Source organism: Hydractinia symbiolongicarpus, chromosome 4, assembly GCF_029227915.1.
Source record: "Hydractinia symbiolongicarpus strain clone_291-10 chromosome 4, HSymV2.1, whole genome shotgun sequence".
NCBI lineage: Eukaryota > Metazoa > Cnidaria > Hydrozoa > Anthoathecata > Hydractiniidae > Hydractinia > Hydractinia symbiolongicarpus.
The window spans coordinates 10,956,441-10,978,421 of NC_079878.1; the positions used below are offsets into that span (position 1 = coordinate 10,956,441).

General features: G+C 33.3%; 2 protein-coding genes across 2 annotated transcripts; both read right to left on the reverse strand.

Annotated features, from left to right (window-relative positions):
* Positions 1 to 1,791: 1,791 nt before the first annotated feature.
* LOC130641217 (NEDD8 ultimate buster 1-like) lies at positions 1,792 to 15,157 on the reverse strand. Its single transcript, XM_057447930.1, has 17 exons — positions 14,890 to 15,157; positions 12,500 to 12,738; positions 12,221 to 12,300; positions 10,881 to 11,036; positions 10,417 to 10,502; positions 9,715 to 9,821; positions 8,749 to 8,858; positions 7,887 to 7,963; positions 7,450 to 7,557; positions 7,052 to 7,103; positions 6,784 to 6,884; positions 5,802 to 5,890; positions 5,208 to 5,313; positions 4,551 to 4,588; positions 2,875 to 2,905; positions 2,536 to 2,731; positions 1,792 to 2,027 (listed from the first exon to the last, which is right to left on the reverse strand). Exons 1-17 carry the CDS (start codon positions 15,022 to 15,024, stop codon positions 1,849 to 1,851), a joined length of 1,890 nt encoding a protein of 629 aa, XP_057303913.1. The 5' UTR covers positions 15,025 to 15,157; the 3' UTR covers positions 1,792 to 1,848.
* A 617-nt stretch (positions 15,158 to 15,774) lies between these two features.
* LOC130641220 (homeobox protein six1-like) lies at positions 15,775 to 18,638 on the reverse strand. The gene is made up of 2 exons (XM_057447934.1): positions 17,782 to 18,638; positions 15,775 to 16,673 (listed from the first exon to the last, which is right to left on the reverse strand). The coding sequence occupies exons 1-2, from the start codon at positions 18,390 to 18,392 to the stop codon at positions 16,466 to 16,468; spliced, it is 819 nt and encodes a 272-aa protein (XP_057303917.1). The 5' UTR covers positions 18,393 to 18,638; the 3' UTR covers positions 15,775 to 16,465.
* Between the last annotated feature and the right edge of the window lie 3,343 nt (positions 18,639 to 21,981).

Consider the following 21,981-nt stretch of genomic DNA (forward strand, 5'->3'; position numbering starts at 1 on the left):
ATTTTTTCCAGAATTCTTTTTTCTAACATTAAGAACTATTTTAATTTCAGAGACACTACATTTGTTTGTTACTTCAACCACTTTTGTATGATGAAAAAGATACATTTTCAAAAAAAGAAAAACACTTTTATTTAAAAATTAAAAAAGTATGAAGCCTTTCGTAACTGAATTTTCGTAACAGTGTTACATTATCATTATAATAATGAAAAAGTTGCGTACCTTAAAAATGACTGGTACAATATTTTTTCAAAAAATCATTTGAACTACCATAATAACTGGTGAATAGTCAAAATTCCGTCAACTCTGTGTGAAATACCTACTTGGTGCAGCATTCTAACCACCTCATCAACTCCACTTTAAAAGATAGTAGACACGAGAACTTCTACGCTCTTATACGGTTAAAAACACTTGTTAGTGTTGTTGTAACGTTTCATTATAATAATAAATACTATATGAAACCTGCTATTATTTTCCTCATTGTGTTCATTTTCGCAAAGTGAGACAAGACTAGCGGACTAAAAATGCAACAGGAAGCGCTTTCAACATGATATTGGCGTAAGAGCTCTTAATTACTCCTAATAACCTAACTATGCTATTGCTAGTCAATTTAGAGTACTGGTGAAGTATAATAATTAGTGGGCAAGTAAGACAAGTAGCCAGGGAATTGACGATTTCAGCTGCGTTGTTGTTCTCTCTGTTTACTCAGAGTCTGTTTAATGGCCACAAGATCCGACAGTATTTATCTGTAACGCTTAATTCCAATGAGAATGATGTACACTTAAAATGAAAAAGGTTTTGACATAAATAGATGTAGTAAGTTGATTTAGTTTGAATTTGTGTGAGGACTGGTAACAAGGCTGGTAAGTTTAACACTTTTGCTAACCGCATACACATTACATTGGTTATTGTGTTATCGATATTGTCTCTGGAAAAATATTTGAAATTTCCAATCAAGTTATTGCGTAATTTCATCGAGCCGAAACGCTTGTTTTTATTTGACTGTAATTTTTTTAGACAATCTGTAGTTTTGTCAATGCCCATATGCGTTAACAAGAAGCCTCGTCAGCTTACTTTGTTAATAGTGGGAATTTAAGTCAAATAGAAACAAGCTTTGAAAAAGGTTTTTATTGACATCATCTGATGACGTATGTGCTAGCGTATCCCTACGGAGAATAAACAAAGTTATAAACGATTGAACGCAGTGAATTAGTTTATAACCAACAATGAGCGTGATCTCGCCGATCTTCTGTTCTTTTAAAAAATTTCAAAGTGTGTCAGATATCATTCCGTAATATTTAAACATACGGCCTACCAAGCACGTCATGTGTAGCTACAAATATTCCGTTATAGCTAAAGCTTTTTACTAGACATCTCTCGAAAAAAATGTGGCCACAAACTATTTCTGCTTTAATGAAAATAAAACACAGGTTGTCATGCTGGACGACATTTGACACAATATCCTGCCACTGTTAAAACTACTTACCTATACTTTCAACCTACTGGCTCTATCAAGTTCATAGCACTCAACCAAGCCGCAGTATTATATTCGATGTATATAACTCTTTAAATGACATGTTCATGTGAACGTATGTAAATACTTTAAAGAAACATATACATGGTCGTTCAGCATATATATTTTTATGGTAATATTTCGACCTCCGATGTATATAAGTATTCAATTTCGGAAAGACTGGACCGAGCTTAATGTACCATTATAGTCCTTTTATAAAGAAGACTGAACAGAAGTTAATTCTGCAAAAAATTGTTACCTCCAAAAGGATTGTAAAGTCATTCAATGTTGTTGTTCTATTTTATCTTGAAAAAAGAAAAAAGGTCAATACATAACTATTAATTTTGACTAGATGTCGCTATCAGTAACCTGTATTTATTTAAAAGTTCTGCTTCTTCTTCTAATGTCAAGTCAAGATAATCATCATCCGGATTTTGAGCAATGTCTTTTAGCGTTTCAGCTACCTTTAAGTCTATTTCATTGTCGTCTTCATCTGAACTTTCATCAGAGATAGAATCTAAATACAGGAAGTTGAAGGACATTAATTCTGGGACACAAATTCTAAAAGGACAAAGGCTCTAAGCAGTGGCATTAATTACTGCTTGGTTGCCAGGTTCGTTAAAATAAACAATATAGCTGGGAGCAGAAGCATCCCATTGGTTGTATATTAGACAGAAGCATTCCATTGGTTGTAAATTAGAACAAAAGCATTCCATTGGTTGTAAATTAGAACAGAAGCATTACATTGGCTGTATATGAAGTTACACTCCCGGATCGCATCAAAAAAAATTGATAGAAAAATCAAAGGTTAGCGTTAGGCTTATTAACTGTAACTTGGAGGAGTAACAACGGCATTTATAAGTTATAAGATAAGAATTAGGACTTTCTCGATGTGTCCTTATAAAGGAAAACATGTACAACACTGTTGACACTACTACATAGGCCTATAAATTGCCTTTGGATCTCACACCAGTTATTCTAGTAAGGTAGTCAGACTATGATGACAAAAAAATAACATTATTTACTTTCATCGTATGCTTCCATTGAAGATGAATTTTCAGTTTCATTATCAATTGCAGCTGACGGTGAAGCATCGTTATTCAAATTTGTCGATTTTTCGGTTTGTTGTTTTAGCAACTCCTCCATACATTTGTTGACGTCACCATTCCATTTTTTCAATGTTTTCTCGACTAATGGTAATGGAAAGCCAATGGCCACAAACTGAATGAAAGACGTCAAATAATTAAAATATCTATGTGAATATACCACATAAATAAGCACGAGAAGGCATATTAGTGCTTATGTATGGCCTATTGTTGATGCGGATTGTATTTTTCTGGATAAATTAATTCATTAGCAATTACCTGTTGCGTCATATGCTTCGGAAAGGAAGTTCTAAAAAAACAAGTAGCTAGTAAATATAGGAGAGACTACAAGAGGAATTAAAAACAAGTCACGCAAGTAATCGGCAGAAAACAGTTGGCTAAAAAATGACACTATTGGCAAACACAACCGGCATAGTCAATGTGGGTTAAGGTGAGAATCACGGTCCCTAAAACAATATCCAATACGAAATAGGTATATTTTATCATACGCACTCTACTGGTATATTCTCGTCCTTTTTGACGTAATTTAACACTGTAGTCTTAATTTTAATCTGAACTAGGGGAGGAGGTGCTCAAAAAATCCTCCCTGAAACTTCTGAAACCTAGGGGTTTTTAGGGGTCCAATTTCAGTTAGTGTCGGAATAGTTTAAAAAAAATTGTCATGACGTCACGTGTGTTGTCACGGCGACTCTTCGGTTAGCAGGTGGTCAGAACAAATCAGGCAAAAATTTATTTTTTTGTATACGTTTATTAACAGTCGCCAAATCATGTGCTTTTATGAAATAATTTTGTGCTAAATCTAAATTGCGTGCAGCTCTTTTTCTTGTTCCAAAATTTATGTACCACCGTTGTAGCCTATTGTCAGGTATTGTCAGGTATGATGATGTCATCTTACACTGACGTCAATAATTTTTCTTTCCTTTTCCACTTAGGTAGAGGAAAAATGACAAAAAGCCGTTCTTAAATTTTGATGATGACAGCACTGTGAAGTTCATATACATAGAATTTTTTTAAAAATTTTATTAACCCGCGTAGCATCTAATGTGAAAAGCTTGAACCTGATGAAAATAATGCACATAAACATGTAGATTTAACGAAAAGTTAGGGAGATATTTAAGTCTAAAAATTTTGTGGACGTCAGCAATTTTTTCAGTAATTTGTTTACACGTTCCCTTTATTGTGTAGAGCTCAAATCGTTGATGAAGAAAATGTATAGGATCATGTACTTTTGAAAAGAAAAACCCAATTAGGCAAAAAGGATAACAAATATCCGTCATTTGAATTTTAATGACGTCAGCAAAGATTTTAACCAAAGTTTTTTTTACCTGTTGCTTCCGTTGTGTAGAGCTTAAAATGCTGATTAGAAATATGTATGGAATGATGTGCTTTTAACCAACGGTTAAAGGGATATGTGGATTTAAACTTCCGAAACGGGTGGGTTGAGCCAGATTCAGGAAATTGGTCCTGTTTTAGCCCCAGGTAGTCCCTAGTTACCCACGCAGGAGATGACGTCAGTTATTCCCACTCAAGTTAGTTAGTCTTAAATTTAAAAGTGTAATGCAATGTCTTCACCAATCTTAATATACTTTTCGTCGTCAACATTATTTTTACGGCAAAGTTTGGTAAATTACAGAATAATTTTATAGGTGATGTTTTATAGACTTTGTTAAAGAAAATAATAATAAATATAATCGAATTTGCAAAAGTCACAGACAGAGACTGAAGCTTCGTATTATTATAAGAGAAGAGTGTATTTTAACCAATCTATAGGGGCTAAAATTTAAAAAAATGCTGTTTAGTAAGTCCTAACTATCGTGAGGTCTCCCTAATCACTTAATTTTCAAAGAATTTTGTAAGTTTAAAATCTCGTCCCTTCAAAAAACGGCTCTGACAAAGTATAAAACTGATATGAAATACTTTAAGGAAATACTTACTGTTCCATCAACAGCGTGTCAGGATTATTCTGCAGTATCTAAAATATAAACACTAATTAATAATTTTATTTTATTTTATCCTTGAGAACCTAGATGCTCGTATGCTTATGTAAAGTTTCATAAAAATTTTAACATTTCACTTCAGGGTTTATTATAAATGTATACATGGTTAAGATAAAATGAACAAAACAAAATTTCATTTCCCTCTCAAAAGTTGCTCATGTGTAAATGCATATACCTTGAAACAACTAATTGCGCATGTGCAGTTCTATGATTATTACAACTTTTTACTCAGGAAAGCTACTTCAGTTCCTAATGGCGCTATTATCAACGAGGCTCCAGCGAGGAAGGTCCTAGTGCATTTAAAGACAATCGCCTAAGACATCAATCCTATTCTTATGCTGAACCTTAAGCAGAAAAGATAGATTCATACTTTTATAATCTCTGTCTAGACTGCGCTTTAAACTTAAGACCTTCCGCACTGAAGGCGAACTCATTACCACAAGGCCACCAGTCGATGGCTTTGCAGCATTATATAATAAAATGCACGTATAGATGAAGGTATTTCAGCGGCAGGTACGACTCTGCATGTCATTTTTAAGCTCTATTCGATGGAAACAACGACTTACAACAACAGTAATAACTTTAAAATCATACTTCAAGTGCATCGTTAATATTGTTATTGCTTCGTTTGATGGCTGCCAAAGATATCTCGTGACAAAATCCCATTTCTGTCAAATTTCTAACATACTCCATATTCACCCTAAAAATAGTCATGTAAGTGACAGCGAGAATGTGTCAGTCTCCAATTACGCTTCCGTTTTTTTTTCGGTTTTACTACATGGACAACTTCATTTTTCTGAAAATTGTTTACCTATCATTAGTTCTAGTTTTCTCACATACAAGGTAGAAAATTGATGTAACGAAGGCTTACCATCTTGTGTTATAACACATATTTGTGATTGCTTACTTACTTGCTAAGAATATTTTATTTTTGAATCATTTAAGATGTTGTATTTACTGATTATAAAAATTTTAAATGTTTCGAATCCACCAACTTACCATTAACAATCAAAGAGTTCTCCAACAACACCCTACTATTAATATATTTCAAAAATTGCCCCTATCACTCCACCCCTACCACTCCACCTCTACCATTCCACCCCTCTGCTATTGGAGACCAGAGAGTAAACAAATATAACAATAAATCACTATATAGGAAACAACTAAATTCGCCAAAAAAGCACTTACAAATCGCCCGATGTTGTCCATCCAAACTTTCTAGCTGATTTGCGATCTTCTTTTTCTTTTCTTTCCCTTTCTTTGCGTGCCAACATTTCCTACAATAAATATAAAGAAATGTAAAACAAATAATTACAGACATTTTACCATGAAATTTCGTGAATCAGTACTAAATTTTAGACTACGTTCAGACTATTATTCGCCTACTGGTCGAATATGCAGTTAGCAGAAGCCAGTAAAGAAATGAAAGCTATGTCATTGTTTTATATTACAGGTTGGCCACTCATTTTCCAAAAGTTAATTCAAGGAGTTTTCAAGAAGTTTTAATTTTGACTTCTTTTTCAGAAGTAATGTTGTTCGCAAAAACAGAAATTTTAATGAGAGAAAAACAATGAACAGCTCTTATAACCCGACGACCGAAAAAAACCCGAGCCTAAACAAAATACAGATTCAAAAAATTATTATTGTTTTTCTTTATTTTTACAACTTTCCAGGACTTCTTCCTGGAATTAGAATATACTCCTGTTGTATTCTATTTTCAGGACCTTCAAGGAAGTGTTTAATAAAGTTATCTTTGTGCTACTGAGAAATTTATTTTGCAAACTAATCTCCGCGAGCAAGGCTTTACTCCATCTGTTCAGTTTTTTTTAAAAGCAGCAAATAAATTAAAAAATTCGAGACGCATTATAATAAATTGGAATGTATTGGAAAGGGGTACTGACCCAAAAACAGTTTATGTATGCAGTTTCTTGAATTTTGTTTCTCGGGATAGCAAAGGACACGCCAATTTAAAAAATACAGCATACTCCCATCAATTGGGATTTCTAGGGAAACTTATTGAATGTTCCAGTTAAGCAAATCTCTTTATAAGTAGGGATTATCATAAAATTTTAACTTACCAAGATAATTGCAGTAAAACTACCCGTATTATACTGTATCTCGCAGAAATGTTACTTAAAGATAATGACATAGTAAGAAATAATCAACCCACTTCTTTTCTTCTTGAAATCCATTCAATCGCCAGTGTGACGTCACCCCTACAAGCACGCAGCGATAGCCTAGCCTCCCTGGTGGAAAATCCCATCGAAACTACTGTAACGAAATATAAAAACTGTATTTATTCTGTTGTAGGTGTTGACCATCATAGCAACCAAAAATGAACTTAAACTTTGCTGACAGGTAATTATCAGAAACGCTTTTCATGTATACATATAAGAATGTTGAAGAGGAGTTTTCGAAAATAGAAATGGAAAACTTACGTTGTGAAAATTTGTCGTCGTCCACTTCAAGTCTTTTAATATGCACTTCAGCCTGTTAATTAGAAAAAATAAGGCAAAATATTACAAACATTAAAAATATCCGAAAAATTCGTACAATAAATTTAAACCTGCTAATCAAATACAATTATTCTACAAAAGATGTAGCAAGTCATTTTCCCAATTTTTAAGGGGAAGGAGAAGAGTGGGGGAGGAAGGGGGGAGAGGGTAGAGAACTATTTATGACTTTTTGCATTATTTTTCAATTTGAATTTATTTTGATACAGCGGTTTTTAACAATGCTTTTTATTTGATGCTAAAAAATGCTTATCTCCTTTTTGGACAAGGATATTCCATCTAAAACTAACAGATATACATATTAATTATACACAAAATCTTACCTTGTTCAAAGCATCAGAAGCTTCTTCGTTATTTCCACGCAAGTAATTACATATAGCTTCAAGTAGATGTACACGAACAAATAACGCCAACTCATTCATATCGCTTCCCTAAATCGAATATTTTAATCATAAAAGCACAGAAATATTTATTTTTATTTATTTATTAGGATTATCCCAGATAGTCTATTTAGTTCTTAATTGTACTGTTATTAGCCTTACAAAAGTGGTCATGGAGAATTTAAAGCTTCCACTGCTACGAAGAGATATCAATCCTATTCTAATGATAACTGATATTAATCGATTTACACTATTTTAGCATCTACCATGACTCAGCCGGGGTTTGAATCGTAGATCATCCACACTGAAGCGAACGCTGCACCACAAGTTACCCAGTTGGTAAAACAGATTTTTGCCCTAATGGTACTGACAATATTTACCTTTACAAACGTCAACCTCTCCAGATTTGGTCCGTAGCTTTTACTAAGACAGTCTTTACAAACTCTCAACTTCTCTTCTAAATGGAAACACACTTCTTTTAGTGTCTGTTACATAATAAGTAGTTGGGATTTAAGATGAGAAAGCACAGAGAAATTGTATTTAATGCAAAAAAAGAACACATTTTCTTTGATTTTAGTTGATTTTAGGAGACATGTAGCGTACAGCAAAAAAGAAAACAGTATGTCTAGTTTTCATCTGTAAAACAATACACAGTGATTTTCGACCGTCGTAGATACCGTAATGCTTCAAATAAATTTCATCAAACGCCCTTGCTACCAATATTTTTTTCAGTATACGCCCTCCCTAATAGACGCCCTTTTTATAAACACGTGTCCTATAGATAGGCGGTTAATCAAAACATAATGAAATTATTGATTTTCACTGATCTTCATTAAAACTCTTGAAATAATATATGGTAGCTATTAGCAAGGAGGTTTAGGTTGTTAATATAATTGACGATGGCAGTATTAATTCTGATGTAGGTATCATGTGAAAAAAATACATTTTTTGCTGGCAAGCCTTTGTATACCTCCTACCTTTTTAAGCGCCTCCTCCTTTCGAATATGTGCTGCCTCTATACATTTACATTATCATTCACTAGATAATTCGGTAAAGGTTTATTGCTTATCCTGTATAAACACTCGTTAAATAAATAAAAAATAACCGTTATTCGCGTTATCGATCACGTTGCCATTCGCGTTGTCACCATCACTACCAATACGGCACCAGACTAACGAAGAACATAAAATACCGCTCTTTTTATTTTAAGGCCATTACAAGATAGATAAGTAAAAAAATTACCTGCATCTGGTAAATAATCCAATTTTTGCAGTGAAAAATAACACCAAACAATATCGAGACACAACACAGCATAATTATCCACGGCGTTCAACAGTTCTGATCTGCAGTTCCTACAAAAAGAAGCTTGGTTATATTTTATTAATTCACAGACTTAAAATTTCCATTTATTTCTCAGATTGCTAGAAGAGTTTTGGACACCGGGTTAAAAAAATTCTTTATAGCTCAATGGAGAAAACGTACAGCTGGCATTATATGAGGACACCAAGACCTAAATGTTGCAAATTATGTTTTCATATAATGCCAGTGGGTCAATAAGCAGAAGCTGAGAGAGGAAGTTGATGCAGTTGTTTGGGTTTATTGGTCTGAAATTTTTCATTGAAATGAAGTAGCATTAACTTAATATCAAAGGGATCACGGGGGAATAAATGCTGTTGAAGTTATATTACGAAGCCTAAAAAGTTGTTATTAGCAAAAATCTTTCCCTGTGCCAAGATAGCGATTATTTTCTTAAAACATTTACCCTGTGGGGATTAATTATCGCAAATTCCACGAGTTTTGTCAATTTCGCAAAAATTATTAAAAAAATCGCTATTCGCGAAATTCGGGAAATTAATTTCCGCGAGATTTAGATGTTTTTTTCTTCTTAATGTACGATTTACACTAATTTCTTTTTACGGTTTACAGAACTACTTATAACGCATATGTGAATTTCAACCTTCTCTCTTAAAAAACGGTTTGCTGCAAATTGAGGCACTAAAAGTCACCAACTTCTTTTTTCGCAAAAATTCATGAAATCTAATTTAAGCGAAATATTAGGACGCGAAAACGAGTTATTAGGAAAACTAACTTTTATTTTTTCAAATAATTCATGAAATTAGTTCTTGCGGAAATTAATTCCTAAAAATAATGACAGAAAATGTCAAAAAAATTTCACCTTGAGATCCCTTCAAAAATATACTGCTATACCTGAATTCTTGATCTGCCTCCAAAAACATTGACAAACTTTCAAGAAATTTCTTCTGTTTTAGTAATACTCTGCCTTTTTCATGCAGAGTCATAGCAACACTCAAACTCTAAAAAAAAATATAGCACTCTTTATAACTATCACCGGGGTGAAATCTTAACCATCAATCAAGTCACCTGTTTTCAGCCTTTTAGTCAACCCAATTCCCTGCACTACATTTCACAAGACGAAATGTAAAAAAACAAAACTTCATTTTACCGCGATTCCAGTGATTGAGAAAAGTGAGGAATAAGTGCCCGGTATGACAGTAAATACTCGTCCCTCTTCGTTAATTCAGGTTATTTCTCACAGAAGAAGGTCAAAAGACATAAAATCACGCCAACCAATCTGATCAGAGCGCCCCCATATGTAAGCTTTACCTTTGCCCTTAATGGTAATATGCCAAGGTGAAACTTCACCAAGTATAGATAATATTTTGAATCTTTTGAAGACAGTGATATGTTACTCTTTTTCTTATTATATTTACGCCACCATAATAAAATTCGCAAACCGCAACACAATTGATATAAAAAGAGTACAACTTGCATTTGACTTGACTTGACATAAATACAGTCGAAGAGTAGCACAGTTAAAACTGCTATTTTTAAAAAAAAATGAAAGAAAAAAATTGGAATATGGCTCCTGTAAAAAAAAATATTGAATACCTTTCTCTCCTCTTCAGGTAAATGAATTTTATTTCCTTGTTGGTCGTTTATTTCCAGAAAAAAATGATCATGTTTTCCACGGCCCCCTAAATGTTAAAACAAAAATATGACCACAACCCTAACTACCAAAACTCTATTAACACATCTCCCTGTTGTTTTTTTTGTTTATTTGTTTATGCATAAACTTTTCTGAGTCTACTAAAATACTAACTATTATAAAGAAAAACATGAAAGTCTGAGTGCATGATAGAATTCAATTGCTGATCACTACCAAAAGGTTTTTAAAAATCTCTATTATTTTGCGAATTAGTTTACATCTTTACTTATTCAGTATGAGTAAGTATTACGTTGTACAAGTACAATGCAACCATTGATTTCAACCACTAGGTTTTATTTTGAAGTTAATTAATTTTGAAGTCTTTAAACAAGTAACCAATAAATAACTAAAAAAATGATATTCAAACCATCAGTTCGTTTAGCAAGAGCTTCAACAATCTTTTTTGTTTCAGCAGCACGATTGGATGTTGATACCTCGTCATCACAAGAATACGACTGTTTCAGAGTTAAAATGACCATGATATTTGCACCATTCGTTACATTCTGGGTTGAGAGGGAAGTGCCTAAATAAAGTACACTTGTACAGACAGAAAATTGTGTACAAAACCTTGGACATCATCCATTACTAACCTAGTGCCCCTAATCACTCTAAAGATTTTTATTTTTTGTTATTTATTCCAAATCCAAGGTGTACTAAAAATTCGCGAATTACAACACGACACGCGGCCGGGGGTTTGGGATTCAATACTCGTACCCAAATGTAAACAAAGACGTGCCAAGATGGGCGATAAATCTCTCAAAAGAGGCTCTTCTTTTTGGTACTTCTTGTATGCTTTGTTACCGGAGGGTTCAAAGCGCAGCTTGCACCACTTGCGGGAAAATTAAATATGGCTGCGCTAACTCCGAAAAGCCTTTTGTAAAAGCCTTTTCGAATTTTATACTACAAAAGTATCATCTTTTTCTTCTTTTTTCTTTTACATGTCTTCTAGCTCAACTTTAAATAAGTAAACTTTGAATAAATTATAAATATTACTATTATTTACAACCGATAGCCTCTTTAGATCATACTGTACTGTTATCAACAAGGCTAACGGGGTCCTAGTGGATTTAAAGTTCCAATTTGGGCTTCAGAAGGCATGCAACTTTGGCTCAACTAGAAAACTGCAGGTTTGAACCCACAACTTTCTACACTTGAGGTGAACGCTTTACCACAGTTAGTAAAAATACTGGTACAAGCTGTTCTATTCTATAAAATTTATTCTCGATATACCAAACGCTCCGGTAATGCAATAGTTACCAGTGTTTTTTAGTGCCAAGGAAAGCTGATTTTTGCCTGCATGTTTGAGCATGTTTATTGATTTTATCCTTAAAACAGCACATTTCTACCATGTTCCATCATTTTTCATATCACCATTAAAAATAGTTTACTGTTAGTTAATCCCTTTATCTTTCCCTTGTTTGTGGTACACATTAAATGTTTTAGTTAATGTTATAAAGATAAAGGATGGTTTCTACTCCTATTTTACAACAAAAAAATTCTGGCACATTTGCATTTTTTATAAGCAAAATAAAACTGTGCATTATGTTTTCAAGGCTATTATGCAAAAATCAACTTTCTTGGGCCAAAAAAAAGTTTGAGTTTATTCTTATTTATTAAATTCCTAGACTATTACTTTGAACCTATATTACCATCTTGTATGTCTCACTGTACTCTTACATCTTCAAAACAATCAATGTTTCCACTTACCATGATCAATAATTCTGCCTTTGTGAATCATTCTCATGCTTTCCAAGTTGAACTCATCTGTTAAAACTTCCTTTTGTAACCTAGATACAAGATATTAGAAGTTTTTAACCATGTACTGCTCAACAAAATTATTAGAATGTTGAACAATGCTTGTATTTTACATTAAGAAAATATTAATAATCAACATTTGGTTTTACAAACAGAACTAAAAGCAATCTCTAACTATGTTTACTATGCATATGTTATTCTTCTTGTGAATGCTTATCAAACTATACCCACATTTCACATAAATGAGAGCCACTTTCATCCAACTTTATGGCAACAGTTGTATCCATTTTCTGTCTTCGACTGTTGCTGTCAACCCATTGAAGATGCAAATGCAGTGTTGCAATACCAGTGCTTGTAAATGTTTCTCGAGATTTCAATTTTGATATAGCATGAATGCGTAGTTGCTCAAAAATTTGCAAAATAATTTCTTCTGGTATTCTCAGTTCATTAACAAACCGGATAACAAGATCCTACAAGTGTCAAACATGTTACAAAAATGATGCAAACTGGTCATAAGTTAAACATTGAACAGACTGATGCATAAAACAAGCTGAAATTAAAATATTTGTAGAAAGATTTTAAGGTCAATAATAAGGCACTTGAGGCAAAAAGCCAGTTGGGGGGGAGGGGGAGGAGGGACAAGCAAATTTTGCAGATAGTCCTATTTGGATTTGGATATATGGACAGTTAGAAAGTTACTTTTATGTTTCCCTTATTCCCACACTTATAACAAGTCCTAACATAAGTAGAAATTGATAATTTGGAACATTGAAATTCCTCTCTTAAACAAATCACTGAATTTAGATCAAAAACCTTAAATTTTTTGTTTTAAACCACAGTGTGCCATCTCCCCCTTTTCTTTCACATGCCCGAACTGTTGCTATTATCCGATCCGGGTTAACATCAACAAAATTTTCAGAGGAAAAAAATGAGTGGTACATTTTGATTTATCGGCAAAAACTATAACATAGAAAGTTTTGATTACCATGATTAAACACAAGTTTAAAAATCAGCAAAAGCTTTTCGACATATTGTCATCATCAGTGCCATATACAATGGTTTGTACAAGTAAAAGGAATAAAAAGAAACAGTGTTAAATAAATTCTAACCAAGTTACTTCATTTCTAAATTTTAATGCACATCCCTTAACAGGTTTGAAATTACTGATGACAGAAAATGTCGAAATTTGCCATTACTTAAATATGACATTCAACTGCATTGAAACATTTTCACTGCAGTTTATTTAAGTGGTTATTTCTTTATAAAACATCAATTGTTTGGCTATTAATAGGCAGTTGCACTCAGTGTTTAAACATTAAAATTATGCTTAAATTCAAATTAGTCATTTTTGTTAAAGATTAGCAGAAAACTTGAGCATGTTAACCTGGACCCAAGAATACGGCCAAAGTGGTTTTGAGGTAGACAGAAGAAAACATGTGAGTACAAGAGGTTCTGAATAATAATAATATACTAATAATAAATATTCAAAGAAAATCAAAAAAACCTATAGCTAGTACGTGGATTGTTTCCACTGAGGGCAACTAGAACAAAACAGAAACATAAAATGATAAACCTTGGACTGCCTCAGCTCAATTAAACATTATAATCTGCGAAAATTGAAAAGAAAAAGAATTAAAAACAAAAAATTGATTTCCATTAGAATTTGCCAAATACATCAGAAATGGAAGTCTGAAATGAAAGCAGACTTACAGGCCACTTGGTCTGGAAGATTATTCCAAACAAACAGAAAGGCTTTTTGCCAAATTCCGTGTTGACCAAGGGAAGTGCAAACCTGTATTTTCAGGCTCCTCTTGTTTGATGTTTTTCGCCAAAAGGAATTTTAAGTGCATGTAATCAGGAGCAATGTGATTCATCGTTGTGAAAACTAATATATAAAACATCATTTTTGATAAGTAAATTATTCAGTGAATATTCCCTCTCTTTCAAAAGAAAGGTACGGACACGAGTTTCGTAAATTATTACGCATGTGCAAGGTAAGCAATGTTATTTTGTATATAGCCAGCTGCGCAGCCAGGTAATTTTAGTTTTTGATTTTGAAAGAGTCAATTGTAAAGTTTAGCCATTGTTTTTGCTCCTCTAAAAAGGAAAACCCATATAGTTGATAGTTTTGTTCTCAACTTTTTTTAACTGGCTGTGTTTGCTGAAAAAGATTGTTTTAATTTTTTCCGTATTAATATTCATTTTGTTATTATTTAGCCAGAGGTCGACTTGCCTCAAACTACGGGACAAGGGTATCCAAGTTTTTATGGATTGAAATAATTTTTTATCAACCTTGACTCGCTTACAGTAACATTCACTTGCCCATATAGATAAAATCCATTGCTTGCATTTCCAGCAGTAAGCTCTTTCAGCTATTTTTAGTCCTATTTTTAGGCACTGTATATAGTTAGGACTTCAAAAAAATTCCAATAAAAAAGAAGGATTTAATTTACACTTAATAATAGTTTAAAACCCAAACTTTCAGGGTGCACTGTCACCTAGTATAAGGAAATTGTTACAGTGTTGTGTGTTGTGGTGTGAATCAAAAATATCACTCACTCACGTTTACTCATTAAAAAAGAAATCACAAATATATGATATTAAAATATAAAAGTACATACCATAGGCACATCGCCCTTTTCTCCATTTTCAGTAGTAAAAGGTGGAAGCCACAACTTTATCTTTTCCTTATTAAGTTTTGAACGAACAATACATATTTTCTCTGCAAACACTTCCCTCGTATTAATAGACGCCATCTTGTTTGTTTTGGATTCTCGAAAGTGAAAGTCGTTGATCAGCGTTTTTTCCAACTTTCTTCCAGGCCTCCAGGTAGCTAAGTATAAACTAATCCAGAATCAAAACTGAGCCAAAAAAGACCATCACAAATATAATCATGGCTATTTTACAATACACACTACACCAACCGCGTCCTAGGGCATCTTGTATCTTTTTTGACATCCCGATAGTAGCAAAGATTTAAAATGCCCTGGGAACGAGGTTGCATGATAAAACACGCCTTCTTCTCTCAAATAAGCAAGTCTGGTAGTTAAGGTGTTCTACTTTTACTGGATAATAATTTTCAAACTTTTGGATTTCAGCAAAATAGACCAGCTGACCAAGCTTAAAATGATATAGCAGGTACATAAATATCAATTTCGGTCAAGAAAATTTGTTTTATGTGATCCGTTGGAGAGCTCCTTTACTAATACGCTAAATATCAACCTCGTCCCCAAGGATCTTGAGTCTGAGCTGTAATTATGGATCAACTTTAACCTCGTTCTCAGGATCATAGGCTTTTTTATATTTGGACGGCCACACGGGTAATAAATTCACCTTCAGTCAACAAGTTAGACTTATGTCGCGAGTTTTACCGCGAGTTTTGAACAGTAATCGGGAGTTCGTCCAAATAAGCCACGGTAGAAAACGGATTTAGACAACATTTTCTCCAAGACATTTTTTTGATAATCTCAGACAGCGAAAAAGCTTTGATTGAGGAGGAGGTTAGAGGTAAAAACACATTCCTTTTTTTATTTCTAAATTGTCATTTTTTAAATGTTTACATAACCTGGTCTTTTTTTTCTAAATAAGGTAATATTTACATCACGTGACACGAAATAAGCCAATCAAAGCTAATAAAATTTACAACTAAATTCTTTCTAAAGTTTTAAAAAAGGGAATATTCTGCTAAAAATCTCATTTCTGATACATAAAAAATTTATACATATTTTTAGACATTTATCATTTCTTTTTAAATGTTTAATACAAGGCAATATCTTTCCCAGACCTTTAAGCAAAAAAATAACAGCGAATAAGTTGCCGTTAAAAAACACGGAAATGGTTTATTATTTACAAAGGTATCGGGAAGTACAAAATATTAGGCGCTGATTTGGAAGTAAGGGTTAGTACACACTATCAAATGTATCAACATTTTTGTGAGTAATAATGTCGCCTTAAAGTTATTTCACAAAGCACGAGGATATTATTCGAGTGTAGTAATATTTTTTGCTTCCACATTTTTGCTAAAACTTCTCAAAACTTTAGAAGTTTATAACCAACGAAATCTTGTACGTTTGAGATTTCTAAATTTTAAAGACCATAACCTTCCCTGCACAAACTACCAGTTACGCCAAGAGGAAGGTCCTGGAACTGAGTTTGGTGACAGCAAATAACCCGGTATAAATTTCCGAAATACTATCTCTATATATGACAACTAATATCATTGAAATAGTTAGTCGATCGGACTACCCGATCGGAATCGGATTCTTCACGAAATGCGCTAGGTTCTGATTTAATTAGCGATTTCGAGGTGTCATCATGGTCCAGTTTTAGCATGTAATTATTGTTATGGTTGTTATTATTTAGGTAGGGTACGTTTAAACTTCCGTTTGTCCATGGTTCAAGTGTTCTAAAATGGAAAAATAAACAAATAAATAAATAAATAAATAAATATAAACAATTAGACCTCAAGATTGATCAGGAAGTGGTGTTCTCAAATTCACATTTATATTTCTTTCTTATTGTTTGTAATTATTACTAAGTTATTTATGTTTTTAAAAACTTTAATAAGGATATATAAATAAAAGAACATCGGTTGGCAAAATCGTGATCGACATCTACCCAAGGTCAAGTCAGTTAAATCAATATTTAACTAAGATGGTACATGAGCTGTAAGTTACAAAACAGTAAAACTCACTGTTCAGATTGTGTAAGGTATGAGCATTTATAAAACATTGCGTCATTTAGAAGACAGTGGTTTCGTTTTAAAAGTTTTATTAACAGGCATTTTTTATGGTCGCCGTGGTTGATTCTATTTATACCTTTCAAAATAAAGCTGGCATTTCCATTAAATAATCAAAAATAGCTTTATCAAATTTCATTTAATTTTTACATATTTTTTCTCATATATAAGTCTGTTAGGCCTTTAATAAAATTTAATTTTAAAACAATTTAGGCTTCATATGGCATTATACTATGAAAGAAATATTTTCTAAAGAAGGCGTTTGTCTTTATTAAACATTTTAACAGACTTCGCTTTTTGTTATTTCTGACACTTTAACCTCGTCGCCAGGACTATTTACTTTGCAGCAGTACTACAATAAAATGTTTTGGTAACGAGCTTGTTAAATCGTTATTTCAATGCTCTTTAGAAACAATGAATATCACAATCGTTACGGTTAATTTATTCTGAAAGTTTACGTTGTTTATTAGTTTCCTGAATTTGCTTAGGTAATTATTAAAGAAAATATTTTACCATAGCTTAAAAAATATTTATTTACGTGCTTGCCATATATCAGAAAGCCGAAAAATGCCCTGGGAACGAGATTGTAACGATGCAGAGGTTTGTAGACCATGCAACATTTTGTGGTATTTGTCACAAGTGCTTTAACAACTTAAAGATGGTATATATTCGAGATCCGAAAATTAAAAAAATATGCAACAATAATACAGATTGGCAAGATATTGGACCGTATCGCACGTGATCGTGCATTTTTAAAAAAATTTCTGTTACCCACCTAGTGTCTTTCTCGTCTTCTCCATCACCTTGCGGTTTATCTCGCTGTCTTCGATTTTTAAACCAATTAGACACTTGCACAAGTGTCAGTTCCGTCCTTTTTGCTAGTAACTTTTTATCTTGGGGAGTCGGATATTTGTCTTTTTCATACCATTCTTTCAATACCTGGCGTGATTTCTCTTTAAAACAGTACACCGTCTCCTCTCCATCCCATATTGTCCTTGGTAAAGGATATTTTCTTCGTATTCTATATTTTTCCACTGCTCCGAGAGGACGTCCTCGGATTTTCTCTGCTTCTTGGTAATGGGCATCATGCCACATTTGCTGCAGAATGGGATGAAAATCTGGATCGAACTCGTGATTCTCAAGCAATGCGTATAAGTCTCTATATCTCCCTTGATGTAATGCAACATACGATTTAGCCTTCACCACATATTCGCTGTTATTAATGACGTCATTTCGCGGCAATGACCATAAAAACTTAGCTAGTGTGTCATAGCCTTGACTTTGTATTAAAGCATCACATACACATTCGATTTGTTCAACAGTATAGTTCAATACAGCGTTAGCATGCTTCTGTAGCTCAGCACTGTCTAGACTCGTACTACTCATTCTAAAAATATACTTGAAAGTTTACTAAAAACTTCAAATTTCACCACTATACGCAATTAAAAGTATCTTGTTCGCACTACTCAGATGACAGATTGCGCGAGCTCTCCGTACACAAACACTGTTTGCGAACTTTACGTTGCGTTTAAAACGGATCAATTTTCCGTGAAAATATATAAACAGAAGAGTTCAAGATGCGTTTCAAATATCACCCGAGATCTTGTTAGACGACGTTATTTTAAGACGTGATTGTTGTGTTAAAAACGAAGGTCAACAAGATGTTTACTTTCAAAATACTTAACGCTGTCATCGATACAATAGATAAACAATACATTATTTTCACGCATTTACTTTAGCTCATGCCCAGGACTATCGTAATTTATTAGCAGTATTGTTATATTTTTCTTGTTTAATAGCTAACCTGTCCCTGGTTTGTTTTCTGCTCAATAGCGGTGCAGTTTACTTTTTAAATAATGTTTTATTTAAATTACGATTTTGAAAAAATCTAGCAATATATATATGACAAGTAAAATTTTACTGTCGACAAAAACTAAACTGTATTTGTAAGGTAGTAATCCTCCGAATTAAGTAAATCTTTACAAACATATATCCAACCCCCTGTTCTCTGGACGATTTGTGATTTGTAAATTGCATAAGAAAGGGTCACGAACGGTTGTGTAAATATGTAACTATAAAACACATAAGGTATGCCTATAAAATTGTACTTTAACAATAGCGCTTTGATGGAAAAAACAGAAATGAATATGTGCTTTAAGGAGAAATAGAATATGTTTTGAAATCATAATCCAATATTCATGGCAATGATAGATTCTGCACGTTTTTTTATAAGAACCTAGTTTATAAGAAAGTCCAGGCTGAGATATGGCTAAAAATCAAAAACAACAACGGCATACCTTCTGCTCTCCCCCCAACTTTCCCTATGTATACGTGCATTTAGAGAATCATAGAATTGAAACGATATATCACTTCTCTAATTAATAATACTCGCATTTTATCGGTGCGCGAGAAAAAAGTCGTGTTACGTAGTCACGAAATATTTATGCATGAGAACTTACACAGGAGTTAAGAGTTAAGAAACGCGCTTATACGAGGGTGAACAAAGTTGAAAGTTCTATTTTTTTTTTTTTTACTTCTGTCAAAATCATACAAGAACTGGAAGAAAAGGTTTGTTGACCGAAGCTGGTAGCTGATGACTTTACACTTGCCTAATACTTTTAACGGTTAATTTCTGTTATATTTCACACACTACAAATCTATTACTTCTCCTTCTGATGGATTTTCAGACGGACATTTTATATTCTCCTTTGTGATCACTTTGTGTTGGAAAGCATCCAATGTGAAAACCATAAGTTGTGCAAGATAAACAAGACATTGTTTAAAGTTATGCTACTTAAAACACAGTCATTAAGACAGTTTTATTGAACGTTGAAGTAGTACACACGAACAGTCAAACACGTTCGGTTAATATGATGTTTCTTATTGCATGAAATTCAGGGTTGACAATTTAGATAGACGCTCTGCTAAAACATAGTATAAAATTTAGAAAAAAGATCTTGGATAAAGTAATACAAGTTCTTTGTCTTGTCTACTACAGCCCTAACTTGAATAAAAAATTACACAGCCAACCTCGTCCGTAGCGCTCTTATAAGGTCTTTTGTAACGTCGCTAAGTTAATTCACCGCATTGGCCACTTTTTAATTCGTTACCAGAGTCTTTTGGTAAACTCGGCGCAAACACAAAGTGTCCTAGAAACGAGGTTGACAAACTTAACTTAAGGTATAAATTCAAACCTCCAGTGCTGCAAATTATTATCTATATTAAATACCCGTATACGTCTGTCCGTCCGTCTTTCTGTCACGCAAAATGGTAGCTTAGCTGCGCAGGTAGCAAGACGCACGCAATGCGGTATAAAAAGGACGGGCGAACCCGTGGATTTTTTCACGGGCTAACGACTAGTATAATTAATTCTCTCAAGATTCATCTTGATAGATCTTGTAGACGGGATTTTTTGTCAGTGGTAGTCTGAAAACGAAGTCTGTAGAAACAATTCAAGTTTTTGTCGTGCGGGATATATGTAAACAAAGTTGTAATGCTTTGAAAGTAAAAAACAGAATGTTACCTTACCAAGTATGAGCCAAAAGCGAAAGCAAAAAAGTCTAAACGATGAATTAATCGATTAAAATATTTTTTTATGGTTAACAGTTGGAAAATAAAAATGCAGTCCCTTTCATAGATTAGTTCAATTTAAAAAATTTATTTTTTAGACAGTCACAATATGCACCCTCGTCACCAAGAATTATTGCCTTTGATATAAACGTCATTTGTCATATTAAAAGAAGGTAAAAATCACTGGGGACGAGGGTGTAACAATATGACTTGTGGATACAATTCTTATGTTTTTATGTATCGGGAAATTTATATTGAAACAAGACGTATGATATACGCAAACAACCTCGCGAATAAGGTTTACAAAATGTTGTCTATCAAATTGGGATTTTTGTTACGAAGTTAGACACGACATATTTTACTATTCAGATACGCAATAATATTTGTTACACACTACGCAGTTATTTTTCAAAATTGATTTGTGAGATCTTCCTGAACGGAAAATTCCTCGAAATTTTAATTTTCGATGGGTCCGTCTTGGGTGAACCGACTGACAGGAAGAAAAAAGACCACAAACCCACAAACCCCAAAATTTGCGAAATTCATTAATTCAGTTAATTCTGCCTACATTCACTTTAAAAAGTTTGGTGGAAACACCTCTATTTACTAGTTAGTTATACAAGTGTTTTGAACACTTGTCTTATCTTTTTAAAAAAGAAAAAAGAAAAAAAAAGTAAAAATAGTTACCAAGATGAAATTCGAACACACGACGACTCCCGTGTCGGTGCTCAGAGAGGCAAAAGTTTCCATTCTTGTAGGACACATTTGCGTTTTAATACAAGCTCACGAGCTTGTAATTAGTTCTGGTCGAAAAAGGTAACTTGACAATTGGCAATAGGGGACATATTTAACCTTTTTAACTCATGATGATTGAGAAGGCACCAGTCTTCCACTTTTTAATATGCACTTAGTCACATATTCACTTTAATGGCTAACTATAAATTTCTGAAATATTTTGATCAAAAGTTAGAAAGGTTAGAATTGATGTTTTCAACCTTTCCAGCAACAATTTCTTCCCTTTGGAAAGTGACGAAGATATTGAAAAGCAAAATAGAGATGGACAAAAAACCAAACTGGATTGCGAATGCAATTCAACAAGATGCATTGCGCACGCGCCTGTAAAATTCCCATCGTGTCTTATAACAAAAAAATTTTTTGCAACACGTCAAAAAAGTCTCTGGCGACAAAAAAATTTGTTGCTGCAACACGGGGACAAAATAGATTCATTCGGTTTTGTTGCAAGGACGATTGTGTTACAGGGAAAAATTTTGAAACGTTTTATTGTGTCGCCACCCTGTGCAGGTTCACATTTTTGCAAAATATTTTTTATTATTCAATTAAAATCACCCATATAAACATTTAAATTTGTTTATATTCAGTATGTGATCTTGATTTCTTTGTGTCA

Excerpts from the sequence above, each read along its gene's own strand:
- LOC130641217 (XM_057447930.1), bottom strand. The coding sequence starts at position 15,024 with ATGGCGTCTATTAATACGAGGGAAGTGTTTGCAGAGAAAATATGTATT. Across the intron at positions 9,822-10,416 it reads TACCTGAAGAGGAGAGAAAG|AGTTTGAGTGTTGCTATGAC; the intron begins GTATTCAATATT and ends ATTTTTTTTTAG. Across the intron at positions 7,558-7,886 it reads AGAGGTTGACGTTTGTAAAG|GGAAGCGATATGAATGAGTT; the intron begins GTAAATATTGTC and ends TATTCGATTTAG.
- LOC130641220 (XM_057447934.1), bottom strand. The coding sequence starts at position 18,392 with ATGAGTAGTACGAGTCTAGACAGTGCTGAGCTACAGAAGCATGCTAAC. Across the intron at positions 16,674-17,781 it reads GAAGACGAGAAAGACACTAG|AACACTTGAACCATGGACAA; the intron begins GTGGGTAACAGA and ends TTTCCATTTTAG.